This window comes from Ascaphus truei, chromosome 3 (genome assembly GCF_040206685.1).
Source record: "Ascaphus truei isolate aAscTru1 chromosome 3, aAscTru1.hap1, whole genome shotgun sequence".
In the NCBI taxonomy this organism is placed as follows: Eukaryota; Metazoa; Chordata; class Amphibia; order Anura; family Ascaphidae; genus Ascaphus; species Ascaphus truei.
Window position 1 is genome coordinate 438,032,315 of NC_134485.1, and position 22,153 is coordinate 438,054,467.

Sequence of the window (22,153 nt, forward strand, 5' to 3'; positions counted from 1 at the left end):
CCCCTTTATTGTACCCGCTTCCCTGTGCCCTCCCGTCATTCTTCTCTTCCTACCTTTTTTCTCTGTCCTCTCTCTTTCTTCCAACCCTTCTCTTATCCTGTTTTCCCTCTTTCCTCCTCTCTTTTGCTTTCCCTCCTTATTCACCATTTTTTTCTCTTCACCTCTACATCTCTCTCCCCCTTTACCTTCTCAATCCCTCTTTCCCTCCTCCTCAATCTTTTTCTCCCTCCCTTATCCCTTTCTCCTGCTTTACTTTCACTCTTGCTTCGGCATGACTCCCTGCGCACTCCGTGTCTCTCCCTGCGCGTTCAGCTGCTCCCTGCGCGCTCCGCCGCGCCTTGCACGATCCCTGACTCGCTGCGCACTCCTGGCGTGTTCTATGGCTCCCTGTGCGCTCACTGGCTCCCTGCGCGCTCTGTGGCTCCTCGGCATGCTCTCTGTTTCCCTGCGCGATTCCTGGCTCCACATACGCTCCACGGATCCCGGCATGCTCTCTGACTCGCTGCGCGCTCCCAAACTGGTCTCTGGCTCCATGCGCACTCCGCAGCTCCCGGCGTGCTCTCTGGCTCGCAGCACGCTCCGCGGCTCCCGGCATGCTCTGTGGCACCCTGCGCACACCCGGCCTGGTCTCTGGTTCCCCGCACGCTCCACGTCTCCCAGCGTGCTCTATCTCCCTGCGCACTCCCGGCTTGGTCTCTGGCTCCATGCGCACTCCGCATCCTGGCGTGCTCTCTTGCTCCATGCGCACTCCGCGTCTCCCGCCGTGCTCTATCTCCCTGCGCACTCCCGGCTTGGTCTCTGGTTCCATGCGCACTCTGCGTCTCCCGCCGTGCTCTGTCTCCCTGCGCACTCCCGGCGTGCTCTCTGGTTCCCTGCTCGCTCCGCATCTCCCGCCGTGCTCTATCTCCCTGCGCACTCCCGGCGTGCTCTCTGGCTCCATGCATGCTCCGAATCCTGGCGTGCTCCCTGCGCGCTCTACACACCGTGTTCAGGGGCTGCAGTGACACCTCCTCCATGCCCAACCGGCGGTACAGGCACACGTGCAGGTCTGACAGCGTCTCAGGGAGAGGGGTATTAAGGGTCTCCGGTAACAGGAGGCTGAGGACCCCCGCAGAGAGGCCGGCGGCTCCGAACACGATAAACGGAAGAGACCACTGAACCGCCCGCTGAAAAACAAGCACAGCCTGCTGAGAAACGCAAGCGCAGCCCGCTGAGAAACACAAGCGCAGCCCGCTGAGAAACGCAAGCGCAGCGCACTGAGAAACGCAAGCGCAGCGCGCTGAGAAACGCAAGCGCAGCCCGCTGAGAAACACAAGCGCGGCCCGCTGAGAAACACAAGCGCAAGCCGCTGAGAAACGCAAGCGCAGCCCGCTGAGAAACGCAAGCGCAGCCCGCTGAGAAACGCAGGCACAGCCCGCTGAGAAACACAAGCGCAGGCCGCTGAGAAACACAAGCGCAGGCCGCTGAGAAACACAAGCGCAGGCCGCTGAGAAACACAAGCGCAGCCCGCTGAGAAACACAAGCGCAGCCCGCTGAGAAACACAAGCGCAGCCCGCTGAGAAACACAAGCGCAGCCCGCTGAGAAACACAAGCGCAGCCCGCTGAGAAACACAAGAGCAGCCCGCTGAGAAACACAAGCGCAGCCCGCTGAGAAACACAAGCGCAGTCCGCTGAGAAACACAAGTGCAGCCCGCTGAGAAACACAGGCGCTGAGAAACACAAGCGCAGCCCGCTAAGAAACACAAGCGCAGCCCGCTGAGAAACACAAGCGCGGCCCGCTGAGAAACACAAGCGCAGCCCGCTGAGAAACACAAGCGCAGCCCGCTGAGAAACACAAGCACGGCCCGCTGAGAAACACAAGCGCAGCCCGCTGAGAAACACAAGCGCAGCCCGCTGAGAAACACAAGCGCAGCCCGCTGAAAAACACAGGCGCAGCCCGCTGAGAAACACAAGCGCAGCCCGCTGAGAAACACAAGCGCAGCCCGCTGAGAAACAAGCACAGCCCGCTGAGAAACACAAGCGCAGCCCGCTGAGAAACACAAGCGCAGCCCGCTGAGAAACACAAGCGCAGCCCGCTGAGAAACACAAGCGCAGCCCGCTGAGAAACGCAAGCGCAGCCCGCTGAGAAACACAAGCGCAGCCCGCTGAGAAACACAAGCGCAGCCCGCTGAGAAACACAAGCGCAGCCCGCTGAGAAACGCAAGCGCAGCCCGCTGAGAAACACAAGCGCAGCCCGCTGAGAAACACAAGCGCAGCCCGCTGAGAAACACAAGCGCAGCCCGCTGAGAAACACAGGCGCAGCCCGTTGAGAAACGCAAGCGCAGCCCGCTGAGAAACACAGGCGCAGCCCGTTGAGAAACGCAAGCGCAGCCCGCTGAGAAACGCAGGCGCAGCCCGCTGAGAAACACAAGCGCAGCCCGCTGAGAAACGCAGGCGCAGCCCGCTGAGAAACACAAGCGCAGCCCGCTGAGAAACACAGGCGCAGCCCGCTGAGAAACACAAGCGCAGCCCACTGAAAAACACAAGCGCAGCCCGCTGAGAAACACAGGCGCAGCCCGCTGAGAAACACAGGCGCAGCCCGCTGAGAAACACAGGCGCAGCCCGCTGAGAAACACAAGCGCAGCCCGCTGAGAAACACAAGCGCAGCCCGCTGAGAAACACAGGCGCAGCCCGCTGAGAAACACAAGCTCAGCCCGCTGAGAAACACAAGCGCAGACCGCTGAGAAACACAAGCGCAGCCCGCTGAGAAACACAAGCGCAGCCCGCTGAGAAACACAAGCGCAGCCCGCTGAGAAACACAAGCGCAGCCCGCTGAGAAACACAAGCGCAGCCCGCTGAGAAACACAAGCGCAGCCCGCTGAGAAACACAAGCGCAGCCCGCTGAGAAACACAAGCGCAGCCCGCTGAGAAACACAAGCGCAGCCCGCTGAGAAACACAAGCGTAGCCCGCTGAGAAACACAAGCTGAGAAACACAAGCGCAGCCCGCTGAGAAACACAAGCGTAGCCCGCTGAGAAACACAAGCTGAGAAACACAGGCGCAGCCCGCTGAGAAACACAAGCGCAGCCCGCTGAGAAACACAAGCTGAGAAACACAAGCGCAGCCCGCTGAGAAACACAAGCGCAGCCCGCTGAGAAACGCAAGCGCAGCGCGCTGAGAAACGCAAGCGCGGCCCGCTGAGAAACACAAGCGCGGCCCGCTGAGAAACACAAGCGCAAGCCGCTGAGAAACGCAAGCGCAGCCCGCTGAGAAACGCAAGCGCAGCCCGCTGAGAAACGCAGGCACAGCCCGCTGAGAAACACAAGCGCAGGCCGCTGAGAAACACAAGCGCAGCCCGCTGAGAAACACAAGCGCAGCCCGCTGAGAAACACAAGCGCAGCCCGCTGAGAAACGCAAGCGCAGCCCGCTGAGAAACACAAGCGCAGCCCGCTGAGAAACACAAGCGCAGCCCGCTGAGAAACACAAGCACAGCCCGCTGAGAAACACAGGCGCAGCCCGCTGAGAAACACAAGCGCTGCCCGCTGAGAAACGCAAGCGCAGCCCGCTAAGAAACACAGGCGCAGCCCGCTGAGAAACACAGGCGCAGCCCGCTGATAAACGCAAGCGCAGCCCGCTGAGAAACGCAGGCGCAGCCCGCTGAGAAACGCAGGCGCAGCCCGCTGAGAAACACAAGCGCAGCCCGCTGAGAAACACAAGCGCAGCCCGCTGAGAAACACAAGCGCAGCCCGCTGAGAAACACAAGCGCAGCCCGCTGAGAAACACAAGCGCAGCCCGCTGAGAAACACAAGCGCAGCCCGCTGAGAAACACAAGCGCAGCCCGCTGAGAAACACAAGCGCAGCCCGCTGAGAAACACAAGCGCTGAGAAACACAAGCGCAGCCCGCTGAGAAACACAAGCGCAGCCCGCTGAGAAACACAAGCGCAGCCCGCTGAGAAACACAAGCGCAGCCCGCTGAGAAACACAAGCGCAGCCCGCTGAGAAACACAAGCACAGCCCGCTGAGAAACACAAGCGCAGCCCGCTGAGAAACACAAGCGCAGCCCGCTGAGAAACGCAAGCGCAGCCCGCTGAGAAACACAAGCACAGCCCGCTGAGAAACACAAGCGCAGCCCGCTGAGAAACACAAGCGCAGCCCGCTGAGAAACACAAGCGCAGCCCGCTGAGAAACACAAGCGCTGAGAAACACAAGCGCAGCCCGCTGAGAAACACAAGCGCAGCCCGCTGAGAAACGCAAGCACAGCCCGCTGAGAAACACAAGCACAGCCCGCTGAGAAACACAAGCGCAGGCCGCTGAGAAACACAAGCGCAGACCGCTGAGAAACACAAGCGCAGACCGCTGAGAAACACAAGCGCAGCCCGCTGAGAAACGCAAGCGCAGCCCGCTGAGAAACGCAAGCGCAGACCGCTGAGAAACGCAAGCGCAGACCGCTGAGAAACGCAAGCGCAGACCGCTGAGAAACGCAAGCGCAGCCCGCTGAGAAACGCAAGCGCAGCCCGCTGAGAAACGCAAGCGCAGCCCGCTGAGAAACGCAAGCGCAGCCCGCTGTGAAACGCAGGCGCAGCACGCTGAGAAACACAAGCGCAGCCCGCTGAGAAACACAAGCGCAGCCCGCTGAGAAACACAAGCGCAGCCCGCTGAGAAACACAAGCGCAGCCCGCTGAGAAACGCAAGCGCAGCCCGCTGAGAAACGCAAGCGCAGACCGCTGAGAAACGCAAGCGCAGCTCGCTGAGAAACGCAAGCGCAGCCCGCTGAGAAACGCAAGCGCAGCCCGCTGAGAAACGCAAGCGCAGCCCGCTGAGAAACGCAAGCGCAGCCCGCTGTGAAACGCAAGCGCAGCCCGCTGTGAAACGCAAGCGCAGACCGCTGAGAAACGCAAGCGCAGCCCGCTGAGAAACGCAAGCGCAGCCCGCTGAGAAACGCAAGCGCAGCCCGCTGAGAAACGCAGGCGCAGCACGCTGAGAAACACAAGCGCAGACCGCTGAGAAACACAAGCGCAGCCCGCTGAGAAACACAAGCGCAGCCCGCTGAGAAATACAAGCGCAGCCCGCTGAGAAACACAAGCGCAGCCCGCTGAGAAACACAAGCGCAGCCCGCTGAGAAACACAAGCGCAGCCCGCTGAGAAACACAAGCGCAGCCCGCTGAGAAACACAAGCGCAGCCCGCTGAGAAACACAAGCGCAGCCCGCTGAGAAACACAAGCGCAGCCCGCTGAGAAACACAAGCACTGAGAAACACAAGCGCAGCCCGCTGAAAAACACAGGCGCAGCCCGCTGAGAAACACAAGCGCAGCCCGCTGAGAAACACAAGCGCAGTCCGCTAAGAAACACAGGCGCAGCCCGCTGAGAAACACAAGCGCAGCCCGCTGAGAAACACAAGCGTAGCCCGCTGAGAAACACAAGCTGAGAAACACAGGCGCAGCCCGCTGAGAAACACAAGCGCAGCCCGCTGAGAAACACAAGCGTAGCCCGCTGAGAAACACAAGCTGAGAAACACAAGCGCAGCCCGCTGAGAAACACAAGCGCAGCCCGCTGAGAAACACAAGCGCAGCCCGCTGAGAAACACAAGCACAGCCCGCTGAGAAACACAAGCACAGCCCGCTGAGAAACACAAGCGCAGCCCGCTGAGAAACACAAGCGCAGCCCGCTGAGAAACACAAGCGCTGCCCGCTGAGAAACGCAAGCGCAGCCCGCTGAGAAACACAGGCGCAGCCCGCTGAGAAACACAGGCGCAGCCCGCTGAGAAACACAAGCGCTGCCCGCTGAGAAACACAAGCGCAGCCCGCTGAGAAACGCAAGCGCAGCCCGCTGAGAAACGCAAGCGCAGCCCGCTGAGAAACGCAAGCGCAGCCCGCTGAGAAACGCAAGCGCAGCCCGCTGAGAAACACAGGCGCAGCCCGCTGAGAAACACAGGCGCAGCCCGCTGAGAAACACAAGCGCAGCCCGCTGAGAAACACAAGCGCAGCCCGCTGAGAAACACAAGCGCAGCCCGCTGAGAAACACAAGCGCAGCCCGCTGAGAAACACAGGCGCAGCCCGCTGATAAACGCAAGCGCAGCCCGCTGAGAAACGCAGGCGCAGCCCGCTGAGAAACACAAGCGCAGCCCGCTGAGAAACACAGGCGTAGCCCGCTGAGAAACACAGGCGTAGCCCGCTGAGAAACACAAGCGCAGCCCCCTGAAAAACACAAGCGCAGCCCGCTGAGAAACGCGCAGCCCGCTGAGAAACACAGGCGCAGCCCGCTGAGAAACACAAGCGCTGCCCGCTGAGAAACGCAAGCGCAGCCCGCTGAGAAACACAAGCGCAGCCCGCTGAGAAACACAGGCGCAGCCAGCTGAGAAACACAAGCGCAGCCCACTGAGAAACATAAGCGCAGCCCGCTGAGAAACACAAGCGCAGCACGCTGAGAAACACATGCGCAGCCCGCTGAGAAACACAGGCGCAGCCCGCTGAGAAACACAAGCGCAGCCCGCTGAGAAACACAAGCGCAGACCGCTGACAAACACAAGCGCAGCCCGCTGAGAAACACAAGCGCAGCCCGCTGAGAAACACAAGCGCAGACCGCTGAGAAACACAAGCGCAGCCCGCTGAGAAACACACAGCCCGCTGAGAAACACAGGCGCAGCCCGCTGAGAAACACAAGCGCAGACCGCTGAGAAACACAAGCGCAGCCCGCTGAGAAACACAAGCGCAGACCGCTGAGAAACACAAGCGCAGCCCGCTGAGAAACACAAGCGCAGCCCGCTGAGAAACACAAGCGCAGCCCGCTGAGAAACACAAGCGCAGCCCGCTGAGAAACACAAGCGCTGAGAAACACAAGCACAGCCCGCTGAGAAACGCAAGCGCAGCCCGCTGAGAAACGCAAGCGCAGCCCGCTGAGAAACGCAAGCGCAGCCCGCTGAGAAACGCAAGCGCAGCCCGCTGAGAAACACAAGCACAGCCCGCTGAGAAACACAAGCGCAGCCCGCTGAGAAACACAAGCGCAGACCGCTGAGAAACACAAGCGCAGACCGCTGAGAAACACAGGCGCAGCCCGCTGAGAAACACAAGCACAGCCTGCTGAGAAACACAAGCGCAGCCCGCTGAGAAACACAAGCGCTGCCCGCTGAGAAACGCAAGCGCAGCCCGCTGAGAAACACAGGCGCAGCCCGCTGAGAAACACAAGCGCAGCCCGCTGAGAAACACAAGCGCTGCCCGCTGAGAAACACAAGCGCAGCCCGCTGAGAAACACAAGCGCAGCCCGCTGAGAAACGCAAGCGCAGCCCGCTGAGAAACGCAAGCGCAGGCCGCTGAAAAACAAGCACAGACCGCTGAGAAACACAAGCGCAGCCCGCTGAGAAACACAAGCGCAGCCCACGGAGAAACACAAGCGCTGAGAAACACAAGCGCAGCCCGCTGAGAAACACAAGCGCAGCCCGCGGAGAAACACAAGCGCTGAGAAACACAAGCGCAGCCCGCGGAGAAACACAAGCGCTGAGAAACACAAGCGCAGGCCGCTGAGAAACACACAGCCCGCTGAAAAACGCAAGCGCAGCCCGCTGAGAAACACAAGCGCAGACCGCTGAGAAACACAAGCGCAGACCGCTGAGAAACACAGGCGCAGCCCGCTGAGAAACACAAGCACAGCCTGCTGAGAAACACAAGCGCAGCCCGCTGAGAAACACAAGCGCTGCCCGCTGAGAAACGCAACCGCAGCCCGCTGAGAAACAGGCGCAGCCCGCTGAGAAACACAAGCGCTGCCCGCTGAGAAACACAAGCGCTGCCCGCTGAGAAACACAAGCGCAGCCCGCTGAGAAACACAGGCGCAGCCAGCTGAGAAACACAAGCGCAGCCCACTGAGAAACATAAGCGCAGCCCGCTGAGAAACACAAGCGCAGCACGCTGAGAAACACATGCGCAGCCCGCTGAGAAACACAGGCGCAGCCCGCTGAGAAACACAAGCGCAGCCCGCTGAGAAACACAAGCGCAGACCGCTGACAAACACAAGCGCAGCCCGCTGAGAAACACAAGCGCAGCCCGCTGAGAAACACAAGCGCAGACCGCTGAGAAACACAAGCGCAGCCCGCTGAGAAACACACAGCCCGCTGAGAAACACAGGCGCAGCCCGCTGAGAAACACAAGCGCAGACCGCTGAGAAACACAAGCGCAGCCCGCTGAGAAACACAAGCGCAGACCGCTGAGAAACACAAGCGCAGCCCGCTGAGAAACACAAGCGCAGCCCGCTGAGAAACACAAGCGCAGCCCGCTGAGAAACACAAGCGCAGCCCGCTGAGAAACACAAGCGCTGAGAAACACAAGCACAGCCCGCTGAGAAACGCAAGCGCAGCCCGCTGAGAAACGCAAGCGCAGCCCGCTGAGAAACGCAAGCGCAGCCCGCTGAGAAACGCAAGCGCAGCCCGCTGAGAAACACAAGCGCAGCCCGCTGAGAAACACAAGCGCAGCCCGCTGAGAAACACAAGCGCAGACCGCTGAGAAACACAAGCGCAGACCGCTGAGAAACACAGGCGCAGCCCGCTGAGAAACACAAGCACAGCCTGCTGAGAAACACAAGCGCAGCCCGCTGAGAAACACAAGCGCTGCCCGCTGAGAAACGCAAGCGCAGCCCGCTGAGAAACACAGGCGCAGCCCGCTGAGAAACACAAGCGCAGCCCGCTGAGAAACACAAGCGCTGCCCGCTGAGAAACACAAGCGCAGCCCGCTGAGAAACACAAGCGCAGCCCGCTGAGAAACGCAAGCGCAGCCCGCTGAGAAACGCAAGCGCAGGCCGCTGAAAAACAAGCACAGACCGCTGAGAAACACAAGCGCAGCCCGCTGAGAAACACAAGCGCAGCCCACGGAGAAACACAAGCGCTGAGAAACACAAGCGCAGCCCGCTGAGAAACACAAGCGCAGCCCGCGGAGAAACACAAGCGCTGAGAAACACAAGCGCAGCCCGCGGAGAAACACAAGCGCTGAGAAACACAAGCGCAGGCCGCTGAGAAACACACAGCCCGCTGAAAAACGCAAGCGCAGCCCGCTGAGAAACACAAGCGCAGACCGCTGAGAAACACAAGCGCAGACCGCTGAGAAACACAGGCGCAGCCCGCTGAGAAACACAAGCACAGCCTGCTGAGAAACACAAGCGCAGCCCGCTGAGAAACACAAGCGCTGCCCGCTGAGAAACGCAACCGCAGCCCGCTGAGAAACAGGCGCAGCCCGCTGAGAAACACAAGCGCTGCCCGCTGAGAAACACAAGCGCTGCCCGCTGAGAAACACAAGCGCAGCCCGCTGAGAAACACAAGCGCAGCCCGCTGAGAAACGCAAGCGCAGCCCGCTGAGAAACGCAAGCGCAGGCCGCTGAAAAACAAGCACAGACCGCTGAGAAACACAAGCGCAGCCCGCTGAGAAACGCAAGCGCAGCCCACTGAGAAACACAAGCGCAGGCCGCTGAGAAACACAAGCGCAGCCCGCTGAGAAACACAAGCGCAGCCCACGGAGAAACACAAGCGCTGAGAAACACAAGCGCAGCCCGCTGAGAAACGCAAGCGCAGCCCACTGAGAAACACAAGCGCAGGCCGCTGAGAAACACAAGCGCAGCCCGCTGAGAAACACAAGCGCAGCCCACGGAGAAACACAAGCGCTGAGAAACACAAGCGCAGCCCGCTGAGAAACACAAGCGCTGAGAAACACAAGCGCAGGCCGCTGAGAAACACACAGCCCGCTGAAAAACGCAAGCGCAGCCCGCTGAGAAACACAAGCGCAGCCCGCGGAGAAACACAAGCGCTGAGAAACACAAGCGCAGCCCGCGGAGAAACACAAGCGCTGAGAAACACAAGCGCAGGCCGCTGAGAAACACACAGCCCGCTGAAAAACGCAAGCGCAGCCCGCTGAGAAACACAAGCGCAGCCCGCTGAGAAACACAAGCGCAGCCCGCTGAGAAACACAAGCACAGCCCGCTGAGAAACACAAGCGCAGCCCGCTGAGAAACACAAGCGCTGCCCGCTGAGAAACGCAAGCGCAGCCCGCTGAGAAACACAGGCGCAGCCCGCTGAGAAACACAAGCGCAGCCCGCTGAGAAACACAAGCGCTGCCCGCTGAGAAACACAAGCGCAGCCCGCTGAGAAACACAAGCGCAGCCCGCTGAGAAACACAAGCGCAGCCCGCTGAGAAACGCAAGCGCAGCCCGCTGAGAAACGCAAGCGCAGGCCGCTGAAAAACAAGCACAGACCGCTGAGAAACACAAGCGCAGGCCGCTGAGAAACACAAGCGCAGCCCGCTGAGAAACGCAAGCGCAGCCCACGGAGAAACACAAGCGCTGAGAAACACAAGCGCAGCCCGCTGAGAAACACAAGCGCAGCCCGCTGAGAAACACAAGCGCTGAGAAACACAAGCGCAGGCCGCTGAGAAACACACAGCCCGCTGAAAAACGCAAGCGCAGCCCGCTGAGAAACACAAGCGCAGCCCGCGGAGAAACACAAGCGCTGAGAAACAAAAGCGCAGCCCGCGGAGAAACACAAGCGCTGAGAAACACAAGCGCAGGCCGCTGAGAAACACACAGCCCGCTGAGAAATGCAAGCGCAGCCCGCTGAGAAACGCAAGCGCAGCCCGCTGAGAAACACAAGCGCAGCCCGCTGAGAAACACAAGCGCAGCCCGCTGAGAAACACAAGCGCTGAGAAACACAAGCGCAGCCCGCTGAGAAACACAAGCGCAGCCCGCTGAGAAACACAAGCGCAGCCCGCTGAGAAACACAAGCGCAGCCCGCTGAGAAACACAAGCGCAGCCCGCTGAGAAACACAAGCGCAGCCCGCTGAGAAACACAAGCGCAGCCCGCTGAGAAACACAAGCCCTGAGAAACACAGGCGCAGCCCGCTGAGAAACACAAGCGCAGCCCGCTGAGAAACACAAGTGCAGCCCGCTGAGAAACACAAGCGCAGCCCGCTGAGAAACACAAGCGCAGCCCGCTGAGAAACACAAGCGCAGCCCGCTGAGAAACGCAAGCGCAGCCCGCTGAGAAACGCAAGCGCTGCCCGCTGAGAAACGCAAGCGCAGCCCGCTGAGAAACACAGGCGCAGCCCGCTGAGAAACGCAAGCGCAGCCCGCTGAGAAACGCAAGCGCTGCCCGCTGAGAAACACAAGCGCAGCCCGCTGAGAAACGCAAGCGCAGCCCGCTGAGAAACACAGGCGCAGCCCGCTGATAAACGCAAGCGCAGCCCGCTGAGAAACGCAGGCGCAGCCCGCTGAGAAACGCAGGCGCAGCCCGCTGAGAAACACAAGCGTAGCCCGCTGAGAAACACAGGCGTAGCCCGCTGAGAAACACAAGCGCAGCCCACTGAAAAACACAAGCGCAGCCCGCTGAGAAACGCGCAGCCCGCTGAGAAACACAGGCGCAGCCCGCTGAGAAACACAAGCGCTGCCCGCTGAGAAACGCAAGCGCAGCCCGCTGAGAAACACAAGCGCAGCCCGCTGAGAAACACAGGCGCAGCCCGCTGAGAAACACAAGCGCAGCCCACTGAGAAACATAAGCGCAGCCCGCTGAGAAACACAAGCGCAGCACGCTGAGAAACACATGCGCAGCCCGCTGAGAAACACAGGCGCAGCCCGCTGAGAAACACAAGCGCAGCCCGCTGAGAAACACAAGCGCAGACCGCTGAGAAACACAAGCGCAGCCCGCTGAGAAACACAAGCGCAGCCCGCTGAGAAACACAAGCGCAGACCGCTGAGAAACACAAGCGCAGCCCGCTGAGAAACACACAGCCCGCTGAGAAACACAGGCGCAGCCCGCTGAGAAACACAAGCGCAGACCGCTGAGAAACACAAGCGCAGCCCGCTGAGAAACACAAGCGCAGACCGCTGAGAAACACAAGCGCAGCCCGCTGAGAAACACAAGCGCAGCACGCTGAGAAACACAAGCGCAGCCCGCTGAGAAACACAAGCGCAGCCCGCTGAGAAACACAAGCGCAGCCCGCTGAGAAACACAAGCGCTGAGAAACACAAGCACAGCCCGCTGAGAAACGCAAGCGCAGCCCGCTGAGAAACGCAAGCGCAGCCCGCTGAGAAACGCAAGCGCAGCCCGCTGAGAAACGCAAGCGCAGCCCGCTGAGAAACACAAGCGCAGCCCGCTGAGAAACACAAGCGCAGACCGCTGAGAAACACAAGCGCAGACCGCTGAGAAACACAGGCGCAGCCCGCTGAGAAACACAAGCACAGCCTGCTGAGAAACACAAGCGCAGCCCGCTGAGAAACACAAGCGCTGCCCGCTGAGAAACGCAAGCGCAGCCCGCTGAGAAACACAGGCGCAGCCCGCTGAGAAACACAAGCGCAGACCGCTGAGAAACACAGGCGCAGCCCGCTGAGAAACACAAGCGCTGCCCGCTGAGAAACGCAAGCGCAGCCCGCTGAGAAACACAAGCGCAGCCCGCTGAGAAACACAGGCGCAGCCCGCTGAGAAACACAAGCGCAGCCCACTGAGAAACATAAGCGCAGCCCGCTGAGAAACACAAGCGCAGCCCGCTGAGAAACACATGCGCAGCCCGCTGAGAAACACAGGCGCAGCCCGCTGAGAAACACAAGCGCAGCCCGCTGAGAAACACAAGCGCAGCCCGCTGACAAACACAAGCGCAGCCCGCTGAGAAACACAAGCGCAGCCCGCTGAGAAACACAAGCGCAGACCGCTGAGAAACACAAGCGCAGCCCGCTGAGAAACACACAGCCCGCTGAGAAACACAGGCGCAGCCCGCTGAGAAACACAAGCGCAGACCGCTGAGAAACACAAGCGCAGCCCGCTGAGAAACACAAGCGCAGACCGCTGAGAAACACAAGCGCAGCCCGCTGAGAAACACAAGCGCAGCCCGCTGAGAAACACAAGCGCAGCCCGCTGAGAAACACAAGCGCAGCCCGCTGAGAAACACAAGCGCAGCCCGCTGAGAAACACAAGCGCAGCCCGCTGAGAAACACAAGCGCTGAGAAACACAAGCACAGCCCGCTGAGAAACGCAAGCGCAGCCCGCTGAGAAACGCAAGCGCAGCCCGCTGAGAAACGCAAGCGCAGCCCGCTGAGAAACGCAAGCGCAGCCCGCTGAGAAACACAAGCACAGCCCGCTGAGAAACACAAGCGCAGCCCGCTGAGAAACACAAGCGCAGACCGCTGAGAAACACAAGCGCAGACCGCTGAGAAACACAGGCGCAGCCCGCTGAGAAACACAAGCACAGCCTGCTGAGAAACACAAGCGCAGCCCGCTGAGAAACACAAGCGCTGCCCGCTGAGAAACGCAAGCGCAGCCCGCTGAGAAACACAGGCGCAGCCCGCTGAGAAACACAAGCGCAGCCCGCTGAGAAACACAAGCGCTGCCCGCTGAGAAACACAAGCGCAGCCCGCTGAGAAACACAAGCGCAGCCCGCTGAGAAACGCAAGCGCAGCCCGCTGAGAAACGCAAGCGCAGGCCGCTGAAAAACAAGCACAGACCGCTGAGAAACACAAGCGCAGCCCGCTGAGAAACACAAGCGCAGCCCACGGAGAAACACAAGCGCTGAGAAACACAAGCGCAGCCCGCTGAGAAACACAAGCGCTGAGAAACACAAGCGCAGGCCGCTGAGAAACACACAGCCCGCTGAGAAACGCAAGCGCAGCCCGCTGAGAAACACAAGCGCAGCCCGCGGAGAAACACAAGCACTGAGAAACACAAGCGCAGCCCGCGGAGAAACACAAGCGCTGAGAAACACAAGCGCAGGCCGCTGAGAAACACACAGCCCGCTGAAAAACGCAAGCGCAGCCCGCTGAGAAACACAAGCGCAGACCGCTGAGAAACACAAGCGCAGACCGCTGAGAAACACAGGCGCAGCCCGCTGAGAAACACAAGCACAGCCTGCTGAGAAACACAAGCGCAGCCCGCTGAGAAACACAAGCGCTGCCCGCTGAGAAACGCAACCGCAGCCCGCTGAGAAACAGGCGCAGCCCGCTGAGAAACACAAGCGCAGCCCGCTGAGAAACACAAGCGCTGCCCGCTGAGAAACACAAGCGCAGCCCGCTGAGAAACACAAGCGCAGCCCGCTGAGAAACGCAAGCGCAGCCCGCTGAGAAACGCAAGCGCAGGCCGCTGAAAAACAAGCACAGACCGCTGAGAAACACAAGCGCAGCCCGCTGAGAAACGCAAGCGCAGCCCACTGAGAAACACAAGCGCAGACCGCTGAGAAACACAAGCGCAGCCCGCTGAGAAACACAAGCGCAGCCCACGGAGAAACACAAGCGCTGAGAAACACAAGCGCAGCCCGCTGAGAAACGCAAGCGCAGCCCACTGAGAAACACAAGCGCAGGCCGCTGAGAAACACAAGCGCAGCCCGCTGAGAAACACAAGCGCAGCCCACGGAGAAACACAAGCGCTGAGAAACACAAGCGCAGCCCGCTGAGAAACACAAGCGCTGAGAAACACAAGCGCAGGCCGCTGAGAAACACACAGCCCGCTGAAAAACGCAAGCGCAGCCCGCTGAGAAACACAAGCGCAGCCCGCGGAGAAACACAAGCGCTGAGAAACACAAGCGCAGCCCGCGGAGAAACACAAGCGCTGAGAAACACAAGCGCAGGCCGCTGAGAAACACACAGCCCGCTGAAAAACGCAAGCGCAGCCCGCTGAGAAACACAAGCGCAGCCCGCTGAGAAACACAAGCGCAGCCCGCTGAGAAACACAAGCACAGCCCGCTGAGAAACACAAGCGCAGCCCGCTGAGAAACACAAGCGCTGCCCGCTGAGAAACACAAGCGCAGCCCGCTGAGAAACACAAGCGCAGCCCGCTGAGAAACACAAGCGCAGCCCGCTGAGAAACGCAAGCGCAGCCCGCTGAGAAACGCAAGCGCAGGCCGCTGAAAAACAAGCACAGACCGCTGAGAAACACAAGCGCAGGCCGCTGAGAAACACAAGCGCAGCCCGCTGAGAAACGCAAGCGCAGCCCACGGAGAAACACAAGCGCTGAGAAACACAAGCGCAGCCCGCTGAGAAACACAAGCGCAGCCCGCTGAGAAACACAAGCGCTGAGAAACACAAGCGCAGGCCGCTGAGAAACACACAGCCCGCTGAAAAACGCAAGCGCAGCCCGCTGAGAAACACAAGCGCAGCCCGCGGAGAAACACAAGCGCTGAGAAACACAAGCGCAGCCCGCGGAGAAACACAAGCGCTGAGAAACACAAGCGCAGGCCGCTGAGAAACACACAGCCCGCTGAGAAATGCAAGCGCAGCCCGCTGAGAAACGCAAGCGCAGCCCGCTGAGAAACACAAGCGCAGCCCGCTGAGAAACACAAGCGCAGCCCGCTGAGAAACACAAGCGCTGAGAAACACAAGCGCAGCCCGCTGAGAAACACAAGCGCAGCCCGCTGAGAAACACAAGCGCAGCCCGCTGAGAAACACAAGCGCAGCCCGCTGAGAAACACAAGCGCAGCCCGCTGAGAAACACAAGCGCAGCCCGCTGAGAAACACAAGCGCAGCCCGCTGAGAAACACAAGCCCTGAGAAACACAGGCGCAGCCCGCTGAGAAACACAAGCGCAGCCCGCTGAGAAACACAAGCGCAGCCCGCTGAGAAACACAAGCGCAGCCCGCTGAGAAACACAAGCGCAGCCCGCTGAGAAACACAAGCGCAGCCCGCTGAGAAACGCAAGCGCAGCCCGCTGAGAAACGCAAGCGCTGCCCGCTGAGAAACGCAAGCGCAGCCCGCTGAGAAACACAGGCGCAGCCCGCTGAGAAACGCAAGCGCAGCCCGCTGAGAAACGCAAGCGCTGCCCGCTGAGAAACACAAGCGCAGCCCGCTGAGAAACGCAAGCGCAGCCCGCTGAGAAACGCAAGCGCAGCCCGCTGAGAAACGCAAGCGCAGCCCGCTGAGAAACACAGGCGCAACCCGCTGAGAAACACAAGCGCAGCCCGCTGAGTAACACAAGCGCAGCACGCTGAGAAACACAAGCACAGCCCGCTGAGAAACACAAGCGCAGGCCGCTGAGAAACACAAGCGCAGACCGCTGAGAAACGCAAGCGCAGACCGCTGAGAAACGCAAGCGCAGACCGCTGAGAAACGCAAGCGCAGCCCGCTGAGAAACGCAAGCGCAGACCGCTGAGAAACGCAAGCGCAGCCCGCTGAGAAACGCAAGCGCAGCCCGCTGTGAAACGCAAGCGCAGCCCGCTGTGAAACGCAAGCGCAGCCCGCTGTGAAACGCAAGCGCAGCCCGCTGAGAAACGCAAGCGCAGCCCGCTGAGAAACGCAAGCGCAGCCCGCTGAGAAACGCAAGCGCAGCCCGCTGAGAAACGCAGGCGCAGCACGCTGAGAAACACAAGCGCAGACCGCTGAGAAACACAAGCGCAGACCGCTGAGAAACACAAGCGCAACCCGCTGAGAAACACAAGCGCAGCCCGCTGAGAAACACAAGCGCAGCCCGCTGAGAAACACAAGCGCAGCCCGCTGAGAAACACAAGCGCAGCCCGCTGAGAAACACAAGCGCAGCCCGCTGAGAAACACAAGCGCAGCCCGCTGAGAAACACAAGCGCTGAGAAACACAAGCGCAGCCCGCTGAGAAACACAAGTGCAGCCCGCTGAGAAACACAAGCGCAGCCCGCTGAGAAACACAAGCGCAGCCCGCTGAGAAACACACAGCGCGCTGAGAAACACAAGCTGAGAAACACAAGCACAGCCCGCTGAGAAACACAAGCGCAGCCCGCTGAGAAACACAAGCGCTGCCCGCTGAGAAACACAAGCGCAGCCCGCTGAGAAACACAAGCGCAGCCCGCTGAGAAACACAAGCGCAGCCCGCTGAGAAACACAAGCGCAGCCCGCTGAGAAACACAAGCGCAGCCCGCTGAGAAACACAAGCGCAGCCCGCTGAGAAACGCAAGCGCAGCCCGCTGAGAAACACAAGCGCTGCCCGCTGAGAAACGCAAGCGCAGCCCGCTGAGAAACGCAGGCGCAGCCCGCTGAGAAACGCAAGCGCAGCCCGCTGAGAAACGCAAGCGCAGCCCGCTGAGAAACGCAAGCGCAGCCCGCTGAGAAACGCAAGCGCAGCCCGCTGAGAAACGCAAGCGCAGCCCGCTGAGAAATGCAAGCGCAGCCCGCTGAGAAACGCAAGCGCAGGCCGCTGAGAAACACACAGCCCGCTGAAAAACGCAAGCGCAGCCCGCTGAGAAACACAAGCGCAGCCCGCTGAGAAACAAGCACAGACCGCTGAGAAACGCAAGCGCAGCCCGCTGAGAAACGCAAGCGCAGCCCGCTGAGAAACGCAAGCGCAGCCCGCTGAGAAACGCAAGCGCAGCCCGCTGAAAAACAAGCACAGACCGCTGAGAAACGCAAGCGCAGCCCGCTGAGAAACACAAGCGCAGCCCGCTGAGAAACACAAGTGCAGCCCGCTGAGAAACACAAGCGCAGCCCGCTGAGAAACACAAGCGCAGCCCGCTGAGAAACACAAGCGCAGCCCGCTGAGAAACACAAGCGCAGCCCGCTGAGAAACACAAGCGCAGCCCGCTGAGAAACACAAGCGCAGCCCGCTGAGAAACACAAGCGCAGCCCGCTGAGAAACACAAGCGCAGCCCGCTGAGAAACACAGGCGCTGCCCGCTGAGAAACGCAAGCGCAGCCCGCTGGGAAACACAGGCGCAGCCCGCTGAGAAACGCAAGCGCAGCCCGCTGAGAAACGCAAGCGCTGCCCGCTGAGAAACGCAAGCGCAGACCGCTGAGAAACGCAAGCGCAGGCCGCTGAGAAACGCAAGCGCAGACCGCTGAGAAACACAAGCGCAGACCGCTGAGAAACGCAAGCGCAGCCCGCTGAGAAACGCAAGCGCAGGCCGCTGAGAAACGCAAGCGCAGCCCGCTGAGAAACGCAGGCGCAGCCCGCTGAGAAACGCAAGCGCAGCCCGCTGAGAAACGCAAGCGCAGCCCGCTGAGAAACGCAAGCGCAGCCCGCTGAGAAACGCAAGCGCAGCCCGCTGAGAAACGCAAGCGCAGCCCGCTGTGAAACGCAGGCGCAGCACGCTGAGAAACACAAGCGCAGACCGCTGAGAAACACAAGCGCAGCACGCTGAGAAACACAAGCACAGCCCGCTGAGAAACACAAGCGCAGCCCGCTGAGAAACGCAAGCGCAGGCCGCTGAGAAACGCAAGCGCAGACCGCTGAGAAACGCAAGCGCAGCCCGCTGAGAAACACAAGCGCAGCCCGCTGAGAAACGCAAGCGCAGCCCGCTGTGAAACGCAAGCGCAGCCCGCTGTGAAACGCAAGCGCAGCCCGCTGTGAAACGCAAGCGCAGGCCGCTGAGAAACGCAAGCGCAGCCCGCTGAGAAACGCAAGCGCAGCCCGCTGTGAAACGCAAGCGCAGACCGCTGAGAAACACAAGCGCAGACCGCTGAGAAACACAAGCGCAGCCCGCTGAGAAACACAAGCGCAGCCCGCTGAGAAACACAAGCGCAGCCCGCTGAGAAACACAAGCGCAGCCCGCTGAGAAACACAAGCGCTGAGAAACACAAGCGCAGCCCGCTGAGAAACACAAGCGCTGAGAAACACAAGCGCAGCCCGCTGAGAAACACAAGCGCAGCCCGCTGAGAAACGCAAGCGCAGCCCGCTGAGAAACGCAAGCGCAGCCCGCTGAGAAACGCAAGCGCAGCCCGCTGAGAAACACAGGCGCAGCCCGCTGAGAAACACAAGCGCAGCCCGCTGAGAAACACAAGCGCAGTCCGCTAAGAAACACAGGCGCAGCCCGCTGAGAAACACAGGCGCAGCCCGCTGAGAAACACAAGCGCAGCCCGCTGAGAAACACAAGCGCAGCCCGCTGAGAAACACAAGCGCAGCCCGCTGAGAAACACAAGCGCAGCCCGCTGAGAAACACAAGCGCAGCCCGCTGAGAAACACAAGCGCAGCCCGCTGAGAAACACACAGCGCGCTGAGAAACACAAGCTGAGAAACACAAGTACAGCCCGCTGAGAAACACAAGCTGAGAAACACAAGCACAGCCCGCTGAGAAACACAAGCGCAGCCCGCTGAGAAACACAAGCGCTGCCCGCTGAGAAACACAAGCGCAGCCCGCTGAGAAACGCAAGCGCAGCCCGCTGAGAAACACAAGCGCTGAGAAACACAAGCGCAGCCCGCTGAGAAACACAAGCGCAGCCCGCTGAGAAACGCAAGCGCAGCCCGCTGAGAAACACAAGCGCAGCCCGCTGAGAAACACAAGCGCAGCCCGCTGAGAAACACAAGCGCAGCCCGCTGAGAAACACAAGCGCAGCCCGCTGAGAAACACAAGCGCAGCCCGCTGAGAAACACAAGCGCAGCCCGCTGAGAAACACAAGCGCAGCCCGCTGAGAAACACAAGCGCAGCCCGCTGAGAAACACAAGCGCAGCCCGCTGAGAAACACAAGCGCAGCCCGCTGAGAAACACAAGCGCAGCCCGCTGAGAAACACAAGCGCAGCCCGCTGAGAAACACAAGCGCAGCCCGCTGAGAAACACAAGCGTTGCCCGCTGAGAAACGCAGGCGCAGCCCGCTGGGAAACACAGGCGCAGCCCGCTGAGAAACACAAGCGCAGCCCGCTGAGAAACGCAAGCGCTGCCCGCTGAGAAACACAAGCGCAGCCCGCTGAGAAACGCAAGCGCAGCCCGCTGAGAAACGCAAGCGCAGCCCGCTGAGAAACGCAAGCGCAGCCCGCTGAGAAACACAGGCGCAGCCCGCTGAGAAACACAGGCGCAGCCCGCTGAGAAACACAAGCGCAGCCCGCTGAGAAACACAAGCGCAGCCCGCTGAGAAACACAAGCGCAGGCCGCTGAGAAACACAAGCGCAGACCGCTGAGAAACACAAGCGCAGACCGCTGAGAAACACAAGCGCAGCCCGCTGAGAAACGCAAGCGCAGGCCGCTGAGAAACGCAAGCGCAGACCGCTGAGAAACGCAAGCGCAGCCCGCTGAGAAACGCAAGCGCAGCCCGCTGAGAAACGCAAGCGCAGCCCGCTGTGAAACGCAAGCGCAGCCCGCTGTGAAACGCAAGCGCAGCCCGCTGAGAAACGCAAGCGCAGCCCGCTGAGAAACGCAAGCGCAGCCCGCTGAGAAACGCAGGCGCAGACCGCTGAGAAACACAAGCGCAGACCGCTGAGAAACACAAGCGCAGACCGCTGAGAAACACAAGCACAGCCCGCTGAGAAACGCAAGCGCAGCCCGCTGAGAAACGCAAGCGCAGGCCGCTGAGAAACGCAAGCGCAGACCGCTGAGAAACGCAAGCGCAGCCCGCTGAGAAACGCAAGCGCAGCCCGCTGAGAAACGCAAGCGCAGCCCGCTGTGAAACGCAAGCGCAGCCCGCTGTGAAACGCAAGCGCAGCCCGCTGTGAAACGCAAGCGCAGACCGCTGAGAAACGCAAGCGCAGCCCGCTGAGAAACGCAAGCGCAGCCCGCTGTGAAACGCAGGCGCAGCCCGCTGAGAAACACAAGCGCAGCCCGCTGAGAAACACAAGCGCAGCCCGCTGAGAAACACAAGCGCAGCCCGCTGAGAAACACAAGCGCAGCCCGCTGAGAAACACAAGCGCAGCCCGCTGAGAAACACAAGCGCTGAGAAACACAAGCGCAGCCCGCTGAGAAACACAAGCGCAGCCCGCTGAGAAACGCAAGCGCAGCCCGCTGAGAAACGCAAGCGCAGCCCGCTGAGAAACGCAAGCGCAGCCCGCTGAGAAACACAGGCGCAGCCCGCTGACAAACACAAGCGCAGCCCGCTGAGAAACACAAGCGCAGTCCGCTAAGAAACACAGGCGCAGCCAGCTGAGAAACACAAGCGCAGCCCGCTGAGAAACACAAGCGCAGCCCGCTGAGAAACACAAGCGCAGCCCGCTGAGAAACACAAGCGCAGCCCGCTGAGAAACACAAGCACAGCCCGCTGAGAAACACACAGCGCGCTGAGAAACACAAGCTGAGAAACACAAGCACAGCCCGCTGAGAAACACAAGCGCAGCCCGCTGAGAAACACAAGCGCAGCCCGCTGAGAAACACAAGCGCTGCCCGCTGAGAAACACACAGCGCGCTGAGAAACACAAGCTGAGAAACACAAGCACAGCCCGCTGAGAAACACAAGCGCAGCCCGCTGAGAAACACAAGCGCTGCCCGCTGAGAAACGCAAGCGCAGCCCGCTGAGAAACACAGGCGCAGCCCGCTGAGAAACACAAGCGCAGCCCGCTGAGAAACACAAGCGCTGCCCGCTGAGAAACACAAGCTCAGCCCGCTGAGAAACACAAGCGCAGCCCGCTGAGAAACGCAAGCACAGCCCGCTGAGAAACGCAAGCGCAGGCCACTAAAAAACAAGCACAGACCGCTGAGAAACACAAGCGCAGCCCGCTGAGAAACACAAGCGCAGCCCGCTGAGAAACACAAGCGCTGCCCGCTGAGAAACACAAGCTCAGCCCGCTGAGAAACACAAGCGCAGCCCGCTGAGAAACGCAAGCACAGCCCGCTGAGAAACGCAAGCGCAGGCCACTAAAAAACAAGCACAGACCGCTGAGAAACACAAGCGCAGCCCGCTGAGAAACACAAGCGCAGCCCGCTGAGAAACACAAGCGCAGGCTGCTGAGAAACACAAGCGCAGCCCGCTGAGAAACACAGGCGCAGCCCGCTGAGAAACACAAGCGCAGCCCGCTGAGAAACACAAGCGCAGCCCGCTGAGAAACGCAAGCGCAGCCCGCTGAGAAACACAGGCGCAGCCCGCTGAGAAACGCAAGCGCAGCCCGCTGAGAAACACAAGCGCAGGCCGCTGAGAAACACAAGCGCAGACCGCTGAGAAACACAAGCGCAGACCGCTGAGAAACACAGGCGCAGCCCGCTGAGAAACACAAGCACAGCCTGCTGAGAAACACAAGCGCAGCCCGCTGAGAAACACAAGCGCTGCCCGCTGAGAAACGCAAGCGCAGCCCGCTGAGAAACACAGGCGCAGCCCGCTGAGAAACACAAGCGCAGCCCGCTGAGAAACACAAGCGCTGCCCGCTGAGAAACACAAGCGCAGCCCGCTGAGAAACACAAGCGCAGCCCGCTGAGAAACGCAAGCGCAGCCCGCTGAGAAACGCAAGCGCAGGCCGCTGAAAAACAAGCACAGACCGCTGAGAAACACAAGCGCAGCCCGCTGAGAAACACAAGCGCAGCCTGCTGAGAAACGCAAGCGCAGCCCGCTGAGAAACACAAGCGCAGGCCGCTGAGAAACACAA

At 60.9% G+C, this 22,153-nt stretch overlaps 1 protein-coding gene across 1 annotated transcript in view; it reads right to left on the bottom strand.

The window, feature by feature from the left end:
* Positions 1-22,153, bottom strand: part of SLC22A15 (solute carrier family 22 member 15) — a 121,686-nt gene that overhangs the window by 3,640 nt on the left and 95,893 nt on the right. Inside the window, exon 12 of the mRNA XM_075593276.1 lies at positions 984-1,166. Coding sequence (XP_075449391.1) covers positions 984-1,166 — 183 coding nt within the window. The remainder of the gene's footprint in view (positions 1-983; positions 1,167-22,153) is intronic.